This window comes from Acytostelium subglobosum (assembly GCF_000787575.1).
Source record: "Acytostelium subglobosum LB1 DNA, scaffold: scaffold6, whole genome shotgun sequence".
NCBI lineage: Eukaryota > Evosea > Eumycetozoa > Acytosteliales > Acytosteliaceae > Acytostelium > Acytostelium subglobosum.
The window spans coordinates 746612-764743 of record NW_012236532.1 but is presented as its reverse complement, the minus strand read 5'-3'; the positions used below and the strand labels follow the sequence as shown (position 1 = coordinate 764743).

At 43.3% G+C, this 18132-nt stretch overlaps 11 protein-coding genes across 11 annotated transcripts; 5 read left to right on the top strand and 6 right to left on the bottom strand.

Moving 5' to 3' along the window:
* Positions 1-42: 42 nt before the first annotated feature.
* On the bottom strand, positions 43-269 carry SAMD00019534_036420 (hypothetical protein; the record flags this gene model as incomplete). The annotated part of the gene is made up of 2 exons (XM_012904533.1): positions 43-179; positions 242-269. 2 exons carry the CDS (start codon positions 267-269, stop codon positions 43-45), a joined length of 165 nt encoding a protein of 54 aa, XP_012759987.1.
* On the top strand, positions 167-1127 carry SAMD00019534_036410 (hypothetical protein; the record flags this gene model as incomplete). The annotated part of the gene is made up of 5 exons (XM_012904534.1): positions 167-221; positions 282-362; positions 429-556; positions 625-771; positions 843-1127. Coding segments are annotated over 5 exons (696 nt in total), but the record flags the coding sequence as incomplete, so codon positions are not given.
* A 634-nt stretch (positions 1128-1761) lies between these two features.
* On the top strand, positions 1762-2895 carry SAMD00019534_036400 (hypothetical protein; the record flags this gene model as incomplete). Its single annotated transcript, XM_012904532.1, has 1 exon — positions 1762-2895. A coding segment is annotated over one exon (1134 nt), but the record flags the coding sequence as incomplete, so codon positions are not given.
* Positions 2896-3098: 203 nt separating this feature from the next.
* SAMD00019534_036390 (hypothetical protein) lies at positions 3099-3848 on the bottom strand (the record flags this gene model as incomplete). Its single annotated transcript, XM_012904531.1, has 2 exons — positions 3099-3560; positions 3633-3848. Coding segments are annotated over 2 exons (678 nt in total), but the record flags the coding sequence as incomplete, so codon positions are not given.
* Positions 3849-4171: 323 nt separating this feature from the next.
* On the bottom strand, positions 4172-5281 carry SAMD00019534_036380 (hypothetical protein; the record flags this gene model as incomplete). The annotated part of the gene is made up of 1 exon (XM_012904530.1): positions 4172-5281. A coding segment is annotated over one exon (1110 nt), but the record flags the coding sequence as incomplete, so codon positions are not given.
* An 855-nt stretch (positions 5282-6136) lies between these two features.
* Positions 6137-6822, top strand: SAMD00019534_036370 (hypothetical protein; the record flags this gene model as incomplete). Its single annotated transcript, XM_012904529.1, has 3 exons — positions 6137-6191; positions 6287-6362; positions 6474-6822. 3 exons carry the CDS (start codon positions 6137-6139, stop codon positions 6820-6822), a joined length of 480 nt encoding a protein of 159 aa, XP_012759983.1.
* An 88-nt stretch (positions 6823-6910) lies between these two features.
* On the top strand, positions 6911-7861 carry SAMD00019534_036360 (hypothetical protein; the record flags this gene model as incomplete). Its single annotated transcript, XM_012904528.1, has 2 exons — positions 6911-7488; positions 7564-7861. 2 exons carry the CDS (start codon positions 6911-6913, stop codon positions 7859-7861), a joined length of 876 nt encoding a protein of 291 aa, XP_012759982.1.
* A 559-nt stretch (positions 7862-8420) lies between these two features.
* On the bottom strand, positions 8421-10586 carry SAMD00019534_036350 (hypothetical protein; the record flags this gene model as incomplete). The annotated part of the gene is made up of 2 exons (XM_012904527.1): positions 8421-9999; positions 10090-10586. 2 exons carry the CDS (start codon positions 10584-10586, stop codon positions 8421-8423), a joined length of 2076 nt encoding a protein of 691 aa, XP_012759981.1.
* Positions 10587-11387: 801 nt separating this feature from the next.
* Positions 11388-13301, bottom strand: SAMD00019534_036340 (hypothetical protein; the record flags this gene model as incomplete). The annotated part of the gene is made up of 2 exons (XM_012904526.1): positions 11388-12646; positions 12728-13301. Coding segments are annotated over 2 exons (1833 nt in total), but the record flags the coding sequence as incomplete, so codon positions are not given.
* A 327-nt stretch (positions 13302-13628) lies between these two features.
* On the bottom strand, positions 13629-15602 carry SAMD00019534_036330 (hypothetical protein; the record flags this gene model as incomplete). Its single annotated transcript, XM_012904525.1, has 4 exons — positions 13629-14600; positions 14693-14878; positions 14943-15401; positions 15531-15602. Coding segments are annotated over 4 exons (1689 nt in total), but the record flags the coding sequence as incomplete, so codon positions are not given.
* A 2053-nt stretch (positions 15603-17655) lies between these two features.
* SAMD00019534_036320 (hypothetical protein) lies at positions 17656-17898 on the top strand (the record flags this gene model as incomplete). The annotated part of the gene is made up of 1 exon (XM_012904524.1): positions 17656-17898. The coding sequence occupies one exon, from the start codon at positions 17656-17658 to the stop codon at positions 17896-17898; it is 243 nt and encodes an 80-aa protein (XP_012759978.1).
* Positions 17899-18132: the final 234 nt, after the last annotated feature.

The following is an 18132-nucleotide window of genomic DNA, read 5'->3' as shown; positions in this document are numbered from 1 at the left end:
ATCAGGAGCAGGAGCATCATCTTCATCATCAACTGGTGAACTTCAAGAGATTGATGTTGACAAAGATGATGAAGACGACGACGATTCAGATGATGACGACGAAGGTGGATCATCAACAATCCAATCACACAAGGCAACAACATCTTCATCAACTTCGACGACATCAATGCCAAAGAAGACTGTATATATCAACAATCGTGAAGTTGCATTAGTATATTGTAGTATGTATAACATCCCTTACCTGCTCCATCACCAGTCAACTGACACATCACATCGCAAAGAATCATGTAACATATATCGACCGCCGAGGTCTACACATTGCGGAGATTGTAATCGATGCGTCTTAGAGTTTGATCATCATTGTAAGTTGTTTGATCGATCAACTGACTCAATCAATCAATCATGTGACTGACACACTCTATGTTTAGGTCCTTGGATCAGTAACTGTGTCGGTAAAAGGAACTATAGACACTTTGTATATTTTGTCTGGTCCACTGTCTTGCTGGCCGTTATAACAATGTCCACCAGTTTAGTTACCATTATCATGCTAACAAATGTAAGGTGGAGGTAGTGGAAGATGAAGTAGATCGACATGGCACTCATTCAATCAATCAATCAATTTAGGAACTACATTCATTTATACAAGCAGTTGCTCATGCACCTATTGCATTGTTACTTGGAGGATATGCCTTCTTCCTCTTCTGGACATTGATTGGTCTTGGAGGATATCACCTGCATCTAATATGCAAGAACGTCACAACCAAGGAGGATGTATGTTTAATCATTCCAAGCGTGTCCAGGTCATATCCTAACAACCAATCATTCATTCAATCATACTTTAGCTCAAGGGATTGAAGAATCCATACGATGAGGGATCAACGAAGGCTTGTTGCCACTTTGTGTTGGACAACAAGGGTCCGACATATCCAACATATAGTGATTCATCGTTTGCCTATGCAACTCGATACCAATCAGCAAACACAAACACAAGTTCATCAACATCACAGAGAGATACAGTTATAACAATTCCACCACATATATTTAGTAGTAGTTATGACGAAGAAGACGATGGCAGTAGACAAGGTCTCCTATCATCATACGAGAAACAAAGTAGTCAACTTCATCCTTGATCAAGTCGAGTCATGACATCGTCGTGTGGACATGTCCAAATTAGTTCATAAATGGAAATTGGTTTCGAATCGACCCCCATCCCATCTTCAATTTCGGGTTTCTTCGAACAGACGTCTCTTTCCTCTTTGTTTGAATTCATGAAAGTGAGGGACATCATTATTATTATTACACATATATACATATAAAGATAGGATGCAGACAAGAGATGAATTCAATGATGTTGTTATTGGAGTACAGAAATCAATACTATTACCTCCTACATTCCCAATAAGTTATTTCTTGCATCAATCTCATGTACATAATAATAATAATAATAACTATAATGGTGTAGACTTTGGTGATATAGACTTTGATAATGATATAACTATTTCAACCGATCAACAACAAGGACAACAACAAGTACAACAACAACATCAACAACCTCAACAACAACATACTCAATTACCAATATTTGTTATCAATGCATTAAGTGATATACAGAGAGCAAGACCAGAGTTGATAACATGTGAAGATATAATACTTATGAACAAGACAGAGATACAACGTATAACATCACTCACAATTGATAATGTTAATATATTCCTGGCCTACCTCTCAAATACTCTATTATATCGACTTTACTCTGTACCTACTCCTCCTCTTCAGTCCATCAACAACAATGACAACAATGGCCACATGCAAGAAATGCTAAGATTGGTCTCAGCCAAACATATTGAATCATTGCCAATATCAAGCATACGATTGTCCACTGGCTCAAACATACTGGATAGACATCTGCAAGGCGGTATCTTGCCCAGTGGCATCACAGAGATTGTTGGTGAGGCTGGCTCGGGCAAGACACAGCTGTGTCTCCAGCTGGCTGTGCAGACTCAGCTGCCCTTTGACATGGGCGGGCTGGAGGGAGGCGTGTTGTACATCAGCTCCACCGATATCTCACAACAAATGAAGCGTCTGAAACAGATCGTCTCACATCGAATGCCCGTGTTTGAGAAGATGCGTCAGAATGCCAATCAGCCACCACTTTCAATCAAGTTTGAGGACAACCTATTCATCCGTCTGGTGCCCACCGTATATCAGCTGATGCACTTGTTGAACAATGGATTCTCAGAGCTCATTGAGAAGCGCACTATTCGTCTGTTGGTCATCGACTCAATCGCCACACTGTTTCGATCAGAGTATGGAAACGACAAGAAGGACCTTATCGACAAGACCAATGTGCTCTGGGAGCTCTCAAATCAACTTAAGCTCATCAGTGAAGAGCATGGAATCACAGTGGTGGTTGTCAATCAAGTCTCAGACTACTTTGACAGCCATATCTTTAAGAATGACTCGTCTTCATCGTCTGCCTCAATAGGCAATGCCTCCCAGAGTGACGATGCGACAGCGACCACAACAACTTCAAATGCATTGATCAATCTCGATAATCAATCAGCTACTGTTGTGGAGAACTATCAGAACAGGCCAAGGAAGAAGCGTAGAAAGTCATACATTCCATCATTCCAGAATACCAAGCAGCAACACTCCACTGTCTCATTGCCATCGACATCCAATCAACTACCAAACAAGACGACGATCATTCCAGCACTGGGCCTGTCATGGGCCAACTTTGTAAACACTCGTATCATGGTCAAGAAGTGTGTTGGACGCTCCGTCCACAGTTCCAATGGCGATGTTACACTGCGTGAGATGAAGATTGTCCTGTCCTCAAGTCTCCCCAATGACACATTCCACTTCTATCTCGATGCTCCTGGTGTCATTGGCTATGACGACGATGAGTTAGACAATCACTCCATGGTATCCAGCAACTAAGCAAGCACCATTATCTCATTCATTCATTAAACTTAGGTCAGCCTTCACGTTGGAAGCTAGTGCTCTCCAATCCATCCCATGTACATTTAAACACAACCTAAGGTTCACTTGACCATGGGTTGTTTATTCTAAAGTGCATTGAGCACGTGTCATTATGGCGACAGTCTCTTGAACGTCCACTCAGTGTCACTGCCCTCATTGAAATCTGTATTCTTTGTGAACTTGAAGCGATCGTGAATGCGACCACCTTTGCCCTGCCAGAACTCAAAGTAGGTGGGTTTGATTCGCCAGCCTCCCCAGAAGCTGGGCACGGGCACCTCGACACCTTCAAACTGCTTCTCTATATCTAGTTGACGTTGACGCATGTAGCTTTCAGTGACCTCTGCACTCTGGTACTCTGACACCCATGCGCCTATCTGGCTTGTCCTTGGTCGTGTCTTGAAGTAGTCCTCACTCTCTTGACGTGTTGTACGCTCTACCGTACCCTCAACACGCACTTGTCTCTCTGACCAATAGAACACCAGTGATGCATTAGGGTTATCAGTCATCTCCCTTGACTTGCGTCCATTATAGTTTGTAAACAAAACATAACCATTCTCATCAAAGAACTTGAGAAGTACCTTGTATATGTTTGAATGTTTGAATGAATGATTAGAGAGTGAAGAACAACAACAACTATAACAACAACATACTATTCTACCAGATGGCTTGCCTTCTTTTGAACAGGTGCAGAGGGTCATTGCATTGGGCTCAGCGATCTTCTTCCATTGTAACTCATCTTGGAACCATTTGTCAAACTGAATGAATGGGTTGTGTAGTATAGTAGACTCGTCCAAGTGTCCCAACTTATAATCTTCTCTCATTCTTGACAATACGGGACTGGACATCATTCCTCTATCCATCAAATTAGCATCCTCACTAATCAAAGATGCTCTAGGTTGACGATGATCATTATGATGTATCTCTAGATTCTCTGGTGTATCATGCTTTTGTTGTGTCTCCATATTATTATTATTTATATGTATATATATGTTTATTTGTTTGTACTTATTCAATGAATGAGTGAAGTGAAGTGAGACCCACAAGTTGTTGTCGACTTGCAATTCCAAACTTTCAGATCTAACTTTTGTCCTTTTTTGGGAATTCCAAGGACATGTCGTGGCTCCGCGACACAACCAAAGACTCGACAAGACTTATCTTCATGTCAAGGTTGATTGTCATTTAGTTAGTCAAGGACATCCTTGAATATATTGCCACAATGATTGAATAATATGTCTTGTGTGATAAAGTGTAATCTTGAACTACTATCAACTACCAACATTATGTTGTTATCAACTCTACGTATGATACCTTGTTCTCCTTTGATATAATAATTTGATGGTAGTATAATGATGTTGGGTATATCTGTATCCAAACATCTTTGAACAAAGTTTGTATAACCATGGTTGGATGTCATGTGTCGTGGAGGCAAGCATAATGCCAATGAATGAACGTTGCCCATGGATAGCTGTGCCTTGCTGGGCATGATGTTATCACACCTTGGGTGATTCAGATTGGTAGCAATCGACAACTCTAATCGTTTGATCATCGGACAGTGATGGATGACGTCTGGAGTGGCCAGTTGGAACAAGTTCTCAGAGTAAAAGATCGATGTGATCGACGATGGTAGGTTGTCTTGGGATAGTTCCTGTCTGAATGATATACCAAATGAGATGCGCTTGAGTGAGCTGGGCAGAGTTGATGGCTCCAGTGGATGATTGTACTCTTGACTTAGAATCAATGTTTGAAGAGATGCCGGTAGGACACCAGGTGACAATACTTGATTAAAGTTATAGCCAAACTTGAGCTTGAGAAGTGATTGGGGCAGACTGCCAAGCATGAGTCGGCCATTGAATCGATTGCCAATCTTGAGATACAAGAGTCTTGTTGGAAGGATGCCTGGCTCAATGTCTCGATTGAAGTAATTGCCCAACTCCAACGTGGTAAGGGATGCGGGTAGTATGCCTGGCGCTAGATGTTGTGTGAACTCGGCAAGGCATAGTGATGTCAATGAGGGGGGCAGTATACCTGGTGTTGACAGGAGATTGTCAAAGCCACCTGTGTGGAGAGATTGGAGAGTTGATGGAAGTATACCAGGGTGGAGCAGGTGTGCATAGCTCCAGCCCAACCACAGTGACTTGACTTTGGACGGGATGATACCTTGTTCAAGTTGATGATCATAAAGGTTACCTAGCCATAGGGTTGTGACAGACTCAGGGATGGAGCCTGGCTTCAAGGGTTGGTTGAATGTGTCGCCTAATATCAACTCTGTGATTGAGTCTGGGAGGTCTCCTGGCATAATAGGTGATGTCAAGTCATGTTTACGAAAGATTGTTTGTGTCATATTCTCATCTCTCATCAAGTGATGATGATAGTCTCTATGTATATCGATCCCTGATTGTGTGTCACATGATGTGATTGTAATCATTCCATTAGGGATAGGGTGGGTGAGAAGTTAGTGATTGAGCGAGCGAGTTATGACCAAGATAGATACCTTTCGGAGGAGGGTCACAACGATGGAAGTTGGTCAACTTGTTGAAGTTGGTGCAGAATGTTGGTTGACATGTGCAAATGTTGGGTGCTGGAGGACAAGTGATGGCCAGTCGTCTTTGATAAAGTCTATCACATGTCAACAATAAACAACTTACATCTAATTGATCATTCAAATGATTAACTATATGTTGTATAATGATTATAGGTAGTGAGTCCATTTATAAGTATTGTGTATCTCTTTTGATCTTTGTGTTTCTTCAAAAAGATCTGTCTTCTGATCATCTGATCATCGTCAACCACACTCTCTCTTATCAAATAATACATTAATGCAATCACCTTGTTAGTTATATACATGTTACCATCGGACAATATGAGTGAGGAACAGACACCCAGTGCCTCAGTGGACACAACTACAGACGCATCCAGGTCTACAGCCACTATAGCCATCACAAGTCCAACAATTAGCTTCAAACCATTTCACAAAGAATTAGAGTTGACAGAGGATTTGATAGAGCTGTTGAATAGCCAATGGCCTAGATCATCTACATATAGACGTGTGATGATTATGAAGTCATCAGAATATCTACCATACTATCTATTAATGTTGATCAACACAGATAAAGAAAATGATCCTCAACAACGACAGTTGATTGGATGTGCATCAATGTCTGGAGTGGTCGATGCCAATGACTCACACAGTTCAATCCTAATTGAGAATGGTAGGTACCAATGGCATACCATGGAGTAGTAGGGTCATGGTCAATCAGTCAACAATCATCTCACTCACTCAATCCCTCCCTCCCCTCCAACTTAGTATTGATCAAGAAGGAGTTTAGATCCAAAGGTTATGGAAGTTTGATTGTTGAGGAGCTTGAAAGAGTGGCACTGAGGTATGTTGGATCAGACCATTGTTCGGCCAGTCAGCCATCCATCCAGTCCAACTAACTCACTTCCCATCCATCATCCACCATCAATCAATCAATCAATCGATCAATTTGTAGTAAGGGATACACAAAGTTCTATTTGAATACACATGATCAATCACAGTTCTACATGAGACTTGGATATAATGTATGTGCACCATTGGCTGCATCAAAGTTCACATCGGCATTCATGGCCAAGGATGGATCGAATGACCGAACAAGCGCATTACTACGAATCTTTGGAGGCGGAGGTGGCAAGCCCACTCCCGCACCTGTTGCTCCAACATCCACCACTACCTCACCTTATGACCAGGTCAAAGATAAGAAGGAGTCATCATCTTCATCAGAGCCTGCATTGGTATGGATGTCCAAGTTCAATAAACAACCACAAGTCGACATGAAATGGGAAGTCGACGAATCGTTTTGATCAAACCAGGTCACGTGTCCACTTTAATACTTCGAACAAAGATAAAGATAAAGAGATAGAGATGTTGACAAGGAATTCAAGACTATTGATGAGTAACACTACAGCAAAGAGTGTTGCAACGTTTAGAGCATGTTTGGGTGCCGATGCCCAGACTGCTATGGGTTCACTGTTCGGTGCGGCGACAGCGACTTCATCATCAAAGGTAGCGGCAAGAGTCACCTTCACAGACATCAACAACAAGTCATTCCGATCATATATAACAATCAACCATAACAATAACAGCAGTAAGGGTTGCATCATCACATCATCGAGTACATTGCTACGAAGCATTGCTCCACACTTTGGTCGTCAACATCATCTTAGGTCATTCACTTCAACATCAACTACATCATCTTCATCGAACAACAACAACAATAACAACAACAATGATGCAGAGAATGAACAACAACAACATAAGAATCTATTTGATCAAGACAAGGTGTTGGTGTTTGAAGATGTCAAGGAGTTCAAGTTCAAGGGTATCTCATTCATTGGCTTCCTTCAGATCGGTCTGCTGTTTGGTATCTACGACTGGTACTTTGAGCTGCCCGACCCAGGCTTTGCTACTACTGCACTAGTCTTTGGTGTATGCACAGGCTTTGTCCTTGCAACATTCTACTTCATCAGGTATGTTGTTTGTCTACTTGTCGACGCGGCTACATCACTGACTCAATCACACATCGTACGCGACAACAACAACAGGAAGCATGGTAGGATGTCGATTGCAAAGATATTCGCATATAACAAGGGTAGGATCATTGAGTTGGTCACTTACAATCAGTTTGGTAATCCAAAGGTGCATCGCGTCGTCACTGTTAGCAAGTTCAACAATGTCAAGAAGAACGCCAGCATCACCACTGTTGAGAAGCAGCAACAGATGTTCTACCTCAAGCTGGCGGGCACTGCCACTCACTACATGGGCGACCTGAACGGTGGCACCATCCACAACCCTGCCATCCTCGAGAAGCTCATCCACACCAAGAGTATCACACAGAAATAAAGTAACAACAACAAACAAGCATTTGGAAGGAACAAGTGACAGCGCTGTCACTCGTTCATTGACGATGGCGGTGGCACCACCGCTGCCTTGGGCGATGCCGTCGCCACACTCCTCAGGTTTATCAACTTTCGGACAATCTGGCTGACGCTTCGGTTGACGCCAATCACTGTATCTGCATCCATTCGATCGCATGTCGTTGAAATGTTGAAGTCTGTTGGTGGCCATCTCGATTCAATCACCTGCTTGGCAACAGTTGGATATCTGTCCAGACATTGAAGTAGCACTAACACGTTGATTAAACTGTTCGTTAGTATCTCGCCTGGCAGCATGCCATCGTCCTCTCAACTTACACTCCATGGTGTTTAGCCAATGCACTTTGATGTCCTCCCATAAATTGCAAGAGGCTTGATCAGAAGGCGGTAGTTCAATGCTTTGGTAGAACTCAAGGTAGCCAAGTGCTGCTCTCTGTAGTATGTTGTCATTGTTGTCTTCATTGTTGTCTTCGTCATTGCTAACATGTGGCCTTGCCAGCAGTGCAAAGTCCTGCTCTTCCAATCGCTTAAGAATGGACATGGACACGAGAATGAGGTTGACCAGGTATACTTGGCGATCCTTCAATGAGGTCGCCAATTGATTGATCGATGCTGGATGTGACCAACTCCACAGATTCGGTGATTGCCTTGAACAGAGCGATGAATGTTCCCTTGTTGTTAATGTCGATTGGCGTGTCCCAACAGCTGAGGTAGAAGTATAGTATCGAGCAGGCATGCGGGAGGTAAGTGTTGCCAACGATCTCGCCAGTGACGCCATAGCTACGCATTGCATTGATCAATGAGTTCTCTGATGGCGCTGTCGACGAGGTTGATGGCGAGGACGCCGAGTCCTCAATGGCCATCACAACCAATGTAGGTAGATAGTCGATAAGGTACTGTGCCAGCAATAGATGTCCATTCTGTCTATTAAAGAAGTCTTTGGCCTGGCTACTCTTCTCATAGGCGCCTACATCAATGTAGTTGGCAATGCCTGGCAGCAGGTAGGAGATGAAGAAGCCATAGTCCTCTTTGAATGAGAGGAAGTACTTCATGATCATGTGCAGCGAGTTCTTGAGCACCTCGTTCATGGACTCGGCCGCCTCCTCCGCCAGGAACAGGCCGGCGTTCTTCAGCGTGATGACCATGACGTGTGTTGGCTCGGTCGAGGGCGACTCCTCCGCCACGTCCTTGAGGTACTCCAACATGATCAAGTTGGAGTCTATCAGTATCTTGCGAATCTGTAGCAGGGTGTCGGCAGTGAGGCTGGCCTCGTCGCCAAGGTCGAACTGAGCCACCAGCATCGCAACCACATTGTCCAGAATGGAGTAGCATGAGAGCAGCAGATTGATCTTGTCGCTCGGTATCTCTTCGGTGGCCTGCTGTGAGAGGAGTATCATTTGAATCTCTGTTCGAGCGTATTGACATGCCAGCACCAGCAACTTCTCGCTTGAGAAGGTGTCGCGTGAATTTGTCAATAGCCATTGTCCACCAAACAGATCAAACAACGTTGAGAATAGGATTATTGAATGATCGCGATGTGCCTCCTTTAGTTTCTTTGCTTGGAACAACTGCGCGATCGCTTCTCTGATGTTGGCCGCTGCATGGGTGACCGGGGCCGGACATTGGTTCGACGGGTACACAGCGGGGAAGCCATCAAGTTGGAAGATTGCCACGAGTATTGGGAGGAGAGACAGTCGATGCTGGTCCTTCCTCTCTCTGAATATTGTAGCAATCGTTTGAACAATAGGTATGAATGTTGTAGATTGTGTTGATTGTTGTTGTGCATCGATGATCAAGACGTTCAATGTATGAATGGAGTGTTCAAAGAGTGAGAGTAGCGTGATGGCATTGTCATCATGACCATTGTCGTCCACATGCAGATTTGTCAAGTTGTTTGTAGCCTTGTGTAGTCTTTGAATGATTGTTGCCAAGTGTGTAAGGTTGTCCTCTTGAAGCACGAGCTTGCTCGTTAGATTGATCGATGATGGTGATGATGAGGGTGTGTCGCTCGCGGTCTTTGACAACTCTATTAGCCTGCTCTCGAATGACAGCAATGAGTATATGAATGAAAGTGACTCTTGAATGAACGCCTCACTCAGTTCTTCCCTGAATGATTGTGAAGAGAGCGTGTGTGAGTCATTGATCATCATCATCGTCGTCGCGGTCGAGTAACTGATCTGCCGAGTCGATACATACGATTGACTGACGTTCTTCAATACATTATATATTATCTGTGATAACAATGTATGTTGAGATACATCGTATATTATTGTTGTGTTTAGGTCACTGAGCGAGCATTGTGTCGTGTCCATTGTTGTAAATGTCGATAGGATGGCAATGGCCAAGTTGTGATATGATACTGAATCGACACTGGGCAATGATGGTGTTTGCAGTAGACGATGCAAGAACTCCAAGCCCAATGATCTATACACTCTTGTCATATTCGTTATATCATCAGGTTTGATCAAGTTCTTCACGAGCACTATACCGACGAATCTCTCTTCATCAGAGTCTGCCGACAGCAACTTCATGCATGTTGACAATGACTTCTCTAGTGTGTCGTCACTACTAATACTTTCATCTGTCTGTGTCTGAGTCTGTGAGGTTGATGTTGATGATGATGATGATGATTTGCTTGCATCATCAATCACATTGTCGGTTATTGTTGTTGTCGTTGTTTGTGATGTTGACATAGTATAGGTAGAGGTAGTTTTATAACTTATTTGTTTTATTGATGTCGTCAACAAAGTGAAATGAACAACATGTTGTTGAAGATTGTTCAACTATTAGTGACCACCACTTCATTCGTTTTTCATCATAATCTCAAACTAACAGGACCTGGTGCCAAAGTGATTAATTTGGTCATCGGGACATCGTTTTTCCCGTGTATTAATAGGTACAAAATGATTATTAATACCTATCAAAATGATTAATTATATTTAACATTAATATTGCGTCTCTCATGATCGAGAGAGAGAAAATTGTGTTTTCCTGGACACATCCCTAAACTGTCTCAAGTAAAGGTAGAGCAGGGCCCCGTCTCTGTGCAAAGTAGTTTACTACTGCGGTACGGAGGTTTCCGAGCCATCCAACCAGGATCGGGGTTAGACGGCCAAGCATTTTGTTAACATAGAAGTTTATAACATTGCTAATGATAATCGGTGTTATATGGGCTAATAATCCAACAATCATGAAAATTTTTTTTTAAATATTTGTCTTCAATTTGATCAGATATCATACTTGATCATAGAAACTTTCATTATGGTTCCAAGTTCGCTTGGATAGAAGATATCTTCCAGGCCCCTTAACAAAAAAAATAATGAAATATTGGCCTGAGATAAAACTTTTTGTGGAAGTCTCTGATGATCTTGGCGATTCTTTTTACACGTCTTTTATTTACCTACCTTGGCAATTACAATAGTGCCATGGCACCCAACATCCTCTTCCTCCAGGTCTTGAGTGTAACAATACCCAATGGTCCAGATATTTTAAGAAGAGAGAAGCTTCTCACTCACTCTCGTTATCAATCTTATTAAATATTTGTTGGATCCTACTCCTTCTCCTTCAATAACTCCCTCGTTTTCAAAGGATATAATAGATAGTATTCCATTGATGTCATCTATTCGCCGAAGAAGTACTTTGGTCAAACTCTTTAGGTATCTCATTGTGACTTGATAAGTTCCAACGTTTGGTGCCAAATCAACCAAGAACTCCAACACATATCTGGCCTCTTGCATATTGGCATCGCACTTCAAGTTCAATGTATCCAAGGGACGTTGTCGATGTGCAAATAGTGATCGCCATCCCTCTTCAATATTCTTGTGACCCTCAAGGTGAATAGTGTCAATCACATCATATACCATTCCAATTGTAATGGACTCGAGAGAGTCTGGCAATGAGGGAATGAATGATACCAAGTATGCGAGTGAGCACAAGTCAAGGTGTTTGAGACCATCTGGGAACACTAAAGTTGGTTGTCTTAATCCTGGTTCGATCGATAAGTATGTTAGGCTTGCCGGGAGGACACCAGCCTCAATAGGTTGGTTAAAAGAAGTACCAAATGACAACTTGGTGATTGAGTCGGGTAGGTCTCCCACCTTCAAGGGTTGATTGAACTTCTGGCCAAACCTCAGCTCCAACAATGATGAAGGGAGCAATCCCTTACTCAGTGGATAGTTGTACAATCCACTGAGTGTGAGCTTGGTCAAGCCGATGGGCAGACTATCATGTTCAAGCATCTTGTCAAACGCATATTTGAACTCAAGGCTTGTGAGTGATGCGGGGAGTGCGCCAGGTGCGAGGCTGTAGTCAAAGTAGAAGCTGAGTGTAAGATCGCGTAGATTGGGTGGCAGTGAGACGTAGGGAGTCAGAACATGATTGAATCGATGTCCAAGTCGAAGTGTTTCCAGACCTAATGGTAGCACTCCGGAAATGAGTGGCTGATCGAATTCACCATTGAGACAAAGATGTACCAGGCCACGGGGCAGTGCACCTGGGAAGAGGGGTCCATTGAACCTCAAGCCAAATGTCAACCTTGTTAGATTGGTTGGCAGACTTCCTGGCTCGAGGACAAACGTGAAAATATCTTCAATCGAGAGAGTACGCAAGGACTCGGGCAAACAGCCTCTCGTGAGTTGTTTGTTAAAGGCAGTTCCAACCTCCAGTTTGACAAGTGAGTTGAGAAGTGATAAAGGGGCGATGGGATGATTAAAAGACGACCCAAGTGACAATGTCATGAGTGTTGATGGCATCACTGATTCGATAGGGTGGTCGAAGCTTCCCTCGAGGAAGGTCAGTGACTCCAACATTGGTGGAAGCCAGGGTGTGACACCATCGGTGCCAACAAGAGGGCAGTCGAATGTCTGTCCAAACTCAAGATGCTTGAGGCTTGAAGGAAGTACATTTGGTTCGATCTGTTGATTGAAGCTGTATCCAAACTTGAGTTGGATCAGAGACTGTGGCAGCGCGCCGACTGAGATGGAGCGGTTAAAGTAGAAGCCAAAGGTGAGGTCGGTAAGAGTGGGCGGGAGGATGCCAACTCCAATATCTTGATTAAACATCGAGCCAAACTCCAGAATGACGAGCCTAGGTGGCAGTGTGTCGGGTCCAATTATCTTGAAGTCGTGGCCTAGCCTTAGACAAGTCAAGGATGAGGGCAAACTGTGTGCTGGTAGTGTTTGATCAAAGTTATCTCCAAAGGTCAGCGTGAGCAAGGATTGAGGCAGCTGTCCAACATCAATCGGTTGATTGAACTTTAGACCAAAATGAAGATGTAGGAGTGATGGCTGTAGATCACCCTCGGTAATCTCTTCGTTGATGTGCCACGTGCGCATTTGATTGCCACGCAATAATATAGACCATGGTAAGATTGAATAGAACCTCTTACATGACATACCAAAGCAGACCATATCCAACTCGTTTGCAAGTTGTTCAATGATACATCTTATCACAACATTTGAAAGTGTATCAATCATATTAGTTATTAGTTATATGTTTGTGTTTTTGATTGATTGATTGAGTGATTGATGATCAGGTGATAGTTTTGCCCTTCCAAAATGGATCAGGAATAAAGTCCGAAGTCTATTTACACCATTTATTATTATATATTGTTGTTGGGAGAGAGCATTCGACAAGTGAGTCGCGAGTGAGTGTCGCCTATAGACCACCGCTGTGGGCTATAGTCCAGTGAGTCCAACATCCACATCGAGAACTAATCAATCAAACCTCGATCAGTACATCTCATCTGGGTCGTCTTGTTCTTGATCTTGTTCCTGCTCTTGCTCCTGCTCCTGCGCCTCGAGTAGCTGCAGCTTGTGTTCTTCCAGCTCCTTTTGAGTTGAACTCAGTTGTTTTTTGAGACTGTCGTTCTGTGATATCAGGGTCTTAAACTTCTCCATGTATCCATTGATCCTAAATTCCAAACTTGCCACGCTATCCTCTTTCTCCTTGAGCTTGAGCTCCAACTCCTTGATCCTCTTCTGATCGCTCTCGATTGTCTTGTTCTTCTCCTCCAGCTCCTTCTCCAACTTGGCCATCTTTGCCACGTCCTTGCCATCGACCAGTGGATTGGACTTGAGATGCGAGCTGATATGATGCGCGTCAATATCCTCCACGCTGGAACTCAGCGGGGATGCCTCGGACGAGGACGACGTTGAGCCCTGCTTGGCCTTGGAGATTGAGCTGCTGACCAGGATCAGCTTGGTCAAGTGCTGTATCTTGGACTCGAGCAAGTTCTTGTGCTTCTCGGCGTCGTGCAGCCTCTTGGACAACTCCTCAGCGGTCTTGTTCTTCTCGAGATCAAGCTCCTTGCGCTGTGCCTCCTCCAGCTTGAGCTTCAGCTCGGCAATCTCATTGCGATACTGCTTGATCAAAGTCTTGTCGTCGACCACCTCGTTGAGCCTGGCGTGATTGGTGATCTTCTTGGCGCGACTGGCAAACTTGAGTGTGGAGTGCGTCTCCTCAAAGTTGTTGCTGGCCAATGTGATTGTACAGACAATGGCAATCTTTGAGTTGCCACTCAATGAGTTCTGCAAGATCCTCGTCAGTTTGCTATCACGATAATTGATATGACCAGTCGTCTTCTCGCTCAGCTTGCTGATCACACTTCCAAGCGTCAGCAAACTCTTATTAATATACGCTCCCTCCTTGTTACGTATTGCTTGTACTCCTTCTGATGCACGTTCACTTCCTGCCAAATCGATGAGGTTCTGATGAGGTCCAGGTCAAGTTGGTAAGTATGAGTGATGGTCCAAGGTCATCAATCAATCAATCAACATACCAGGAATGATACACGGACTGCTGATCCAGTGGATGCTGTCTCTTTGCTCTCGACTACAAGTCGAAAGATGGTGTGTGAGCGAGAGGATTGCTCGTTGAAGTTCGTACTGCCAACGTGTCTGTATGCCTCTCCAGCCGAGATCAGTGACATGACATGATCAGGCGACAGTACAATCTCCTCTTTCAAGTTTCCAACATATATCTCTCCCTGTTGTCGCGCGAGAATGAATTAGTGAGTGAGCGTGCCAGCGCGAGTGGTGGACGATGCTTACATTTGGCTTCTCATGTATCTTGAGGTTCAAACTCTCTGGCGCTAGGAGGTCATTGATTACCTCGTTGTAAATCTCCATGTAGCTGACACGCAGCAGGAACTCGCGCCCAGGCTCCTGTTGGATGAAATCAAAGACATCGCGAATGGCCATTGGGATGATGCCTGGGTTCTTCTTGCCGCTGCCCTTCATCGTGAAGGTCTTGCCCGATGCCGTCTGACCATATGCAAAGATCGTGCCATTGTATCCCTCCATCGTGCTCCAAATGATGCGCTTGGCCACCGTATCATATATCTGAGGGGTGTCCATCGATGGTGAGAACAGGTGGTCGTATGTATAGCTGTTGGCAATGAATTTGGAGCCTGTTGCACTGCTGCCAGTTGACGCTGACAATGATGCAGCGGCAGCAGATGTCGCCTTGCCAGGTGTGCGAGGCATGCCGCCAACCATTGACGATGTAGTCTTTGGCGAGGGAGCTGTCTGAGGTGGAGGCAATGAGACGATGGTATTTGTCGATTGATCTAGACTCCATGATTCATAATATGATGCTTTGATCTCGTCTGTATTAAAAGGTCTTGCTCTGACCACCACCGATATATTCTCTGACAGTTCATTCGTCGACGTTGCTGTCGCCGTACTACTACTACTGCTACTCATTATTGTTTATTTGTTTGTTTGATTGATTTTTGCTCGTTCGTTCGTTTAATAAAAGATAATAATATTATTATTATTATTAATGACAACTACAACATGTAGTATTACTTTATATTATCTGTAGCCAATAACACAACTAAAGCCACTGTGTTTGAACAAGTTATAACTACAACCCTCCAAAATGAGTAGTTTTTTGATGAATCAACTTAAAAGTTTGAATTTGAGAGGGAATGTTTTATTCAACAAATCCACTTATGTGTGTCCACCGCTACATGTCCCGGAAGGATAATATTGAGAGCAGCACTGATTTTCTTACTGCTGATAGCTTGAGGGGCAATGAGCATTATGAGAAGTATTATTATAGTATACAGAGATAGAGATGTCATTTTTGTTGTGCGTCTGTGTGTGTTGTGTTGGATGACAAATGGAAGTGATTGCTTTGCCTTTGTGCTTTCATGCCTCAAAAACACAAAACGCGCTTAAAACTTAAAAAATAAAAATACAACTAATCAATGAAAAAAAAGAAAAGAAATTGGCAACAAAACAGCAGCAACGCCCTCGAGAGAGCGCACTACGAATTTGATTGTATTTTGTATTGTCAGAGCCTAACTAATCCAACTACACAATGTTAATATTACTACCAACTTACGTTCTAAGAATAATTTTGCTACATCTTGACATTATTGATGTATTATGTTTTCTCTTAGTAAGCAGAAGCATCTTCTCACTTCATAAACTCATCACACCGTCACTGAAGCACCACTTTGGAGCTATACCATCATCATCACCTTCACGACAACCGACACCGAAGAAAGAAAGCCTATATAAATACCTGTCTACGTTTTCTAAAGAGCTCTCAAAACCAAACCCTTGGAGTTTGCACGAGCTTCCTCAAGCCGGAGAAGATTTACCACAATTATCACTGCCCTATTTCAACAAACCTCTTCAAGTTGGACAACTACCCCAATCGATTGGGGTGTCCCTCCAAGGCTTCTTCACCTTATTGTGTACCTGGGATGACGTAAAAGGAAGGACCCCCACGTGTGGTTGACCAATGGGAGGTGAGAACTTGTCTGTTTATATCCTTGAAGGACAGCAATGAAATGACTAATATTTTCACCTGTTAGTCACAAGAAAGATTGATAACTTGCCAATTGATGCTTAATATAGTAGTAATAGCATTCTGCTGTGCAAGAGTAACAATAATATCTATCTTTTATAATTATAGATCAACACCACACCAAATAAAAATTTATTTATTATTCAAACATTGTCATTGTTAAATTAAACAATTATACAACATTCAAATACTAAGATGTCAAACAACCAGTTGTTTGTCTTCAATTATGGCAAAGGAAAAAAGAGAGGCAGGTCATTCCAACAACAACAACAACATTGACCAATCTGAGAACAGAAGATGGCAAGGCTCGCGACAAGTTGTGCGATCACTTTGGATGTCACGATCTAGTGGCCAACAGCAACTGGGCCCGGCACGTCCAGAACCTCAATTACCATCACAAAGTAATCAATAACGAGCAGTCATTGGCAGAGATATGCAACAGGTGCATGATTGTCAAGTTTAAGAATCGAATCAAAGCGACTGACAAGGTACACAATGCAACTGCAAGAAAGGGTATGAATTGCTAACCAAAGAACAACTACAACAACAACAACAACAACAACAACAACAACAACAACAACAACAACAACAACACATTTGATTAGATCATTTACTAATCAATCTCAACATCCTTCTCTTATTCAGATATACCTCTGCTCGAGATTGCCAAGTTGAAGGTACAATCCAAGATTCCAGATGACTAGTGGCTTGAGAGGATGAGAGAATTGCGGTTTCACACAAGGGTCTACTCTCTGCGCAGGATAAAGTTGGCGTTGGAGCATATATCCAAGAACAAACTAGACCTCAGAACGATCCGAAATGGATACTACAATATCCTGCCGTCTACATTGAAGAGAGCACTTGAATCTGATGCGGCATACTTCAAGATGATGGACCACTCATCAATGATCGGATGCCCACCATCCTCACTCTCTTCTTGTCATGATTGACTATTCCACCACAGGCAGATCAACAATCGTCTATGTCACATTTGTCCGCTACTGCTCCACCACCACCATCGATTGTTCCTCCACCAAGTCAGCAATCGTCGTCAACATTGCACACGTCTGCTGCTCCACCACCAACATCGATTGCTCCTCCACCAGTTCAGCAATCGTCGTCAACATCTCATACGTCTGTTGCTGCTCCACTACCACCACCATCGACTGTAACACACAGGTCTGATGCTGTTCCAACACCAGGCAGCTCAAAAGAAAACCCGATTGAACTCGTCACTCACCTTATGCTCGATGGAGCCAAGATGAATAAGAACAATCGAAAGCCAACAGAGATTGGAGTTGCACAGATTGTCTATTTTCGTTTTTCACTATCCAGATTTTTTTTTTTTTTTGATGGTGTGACGTTTCTCTCTTTTACTGGCTCAGAGACCACAGAGAAGCTTTATGAAGCACTGGCTGG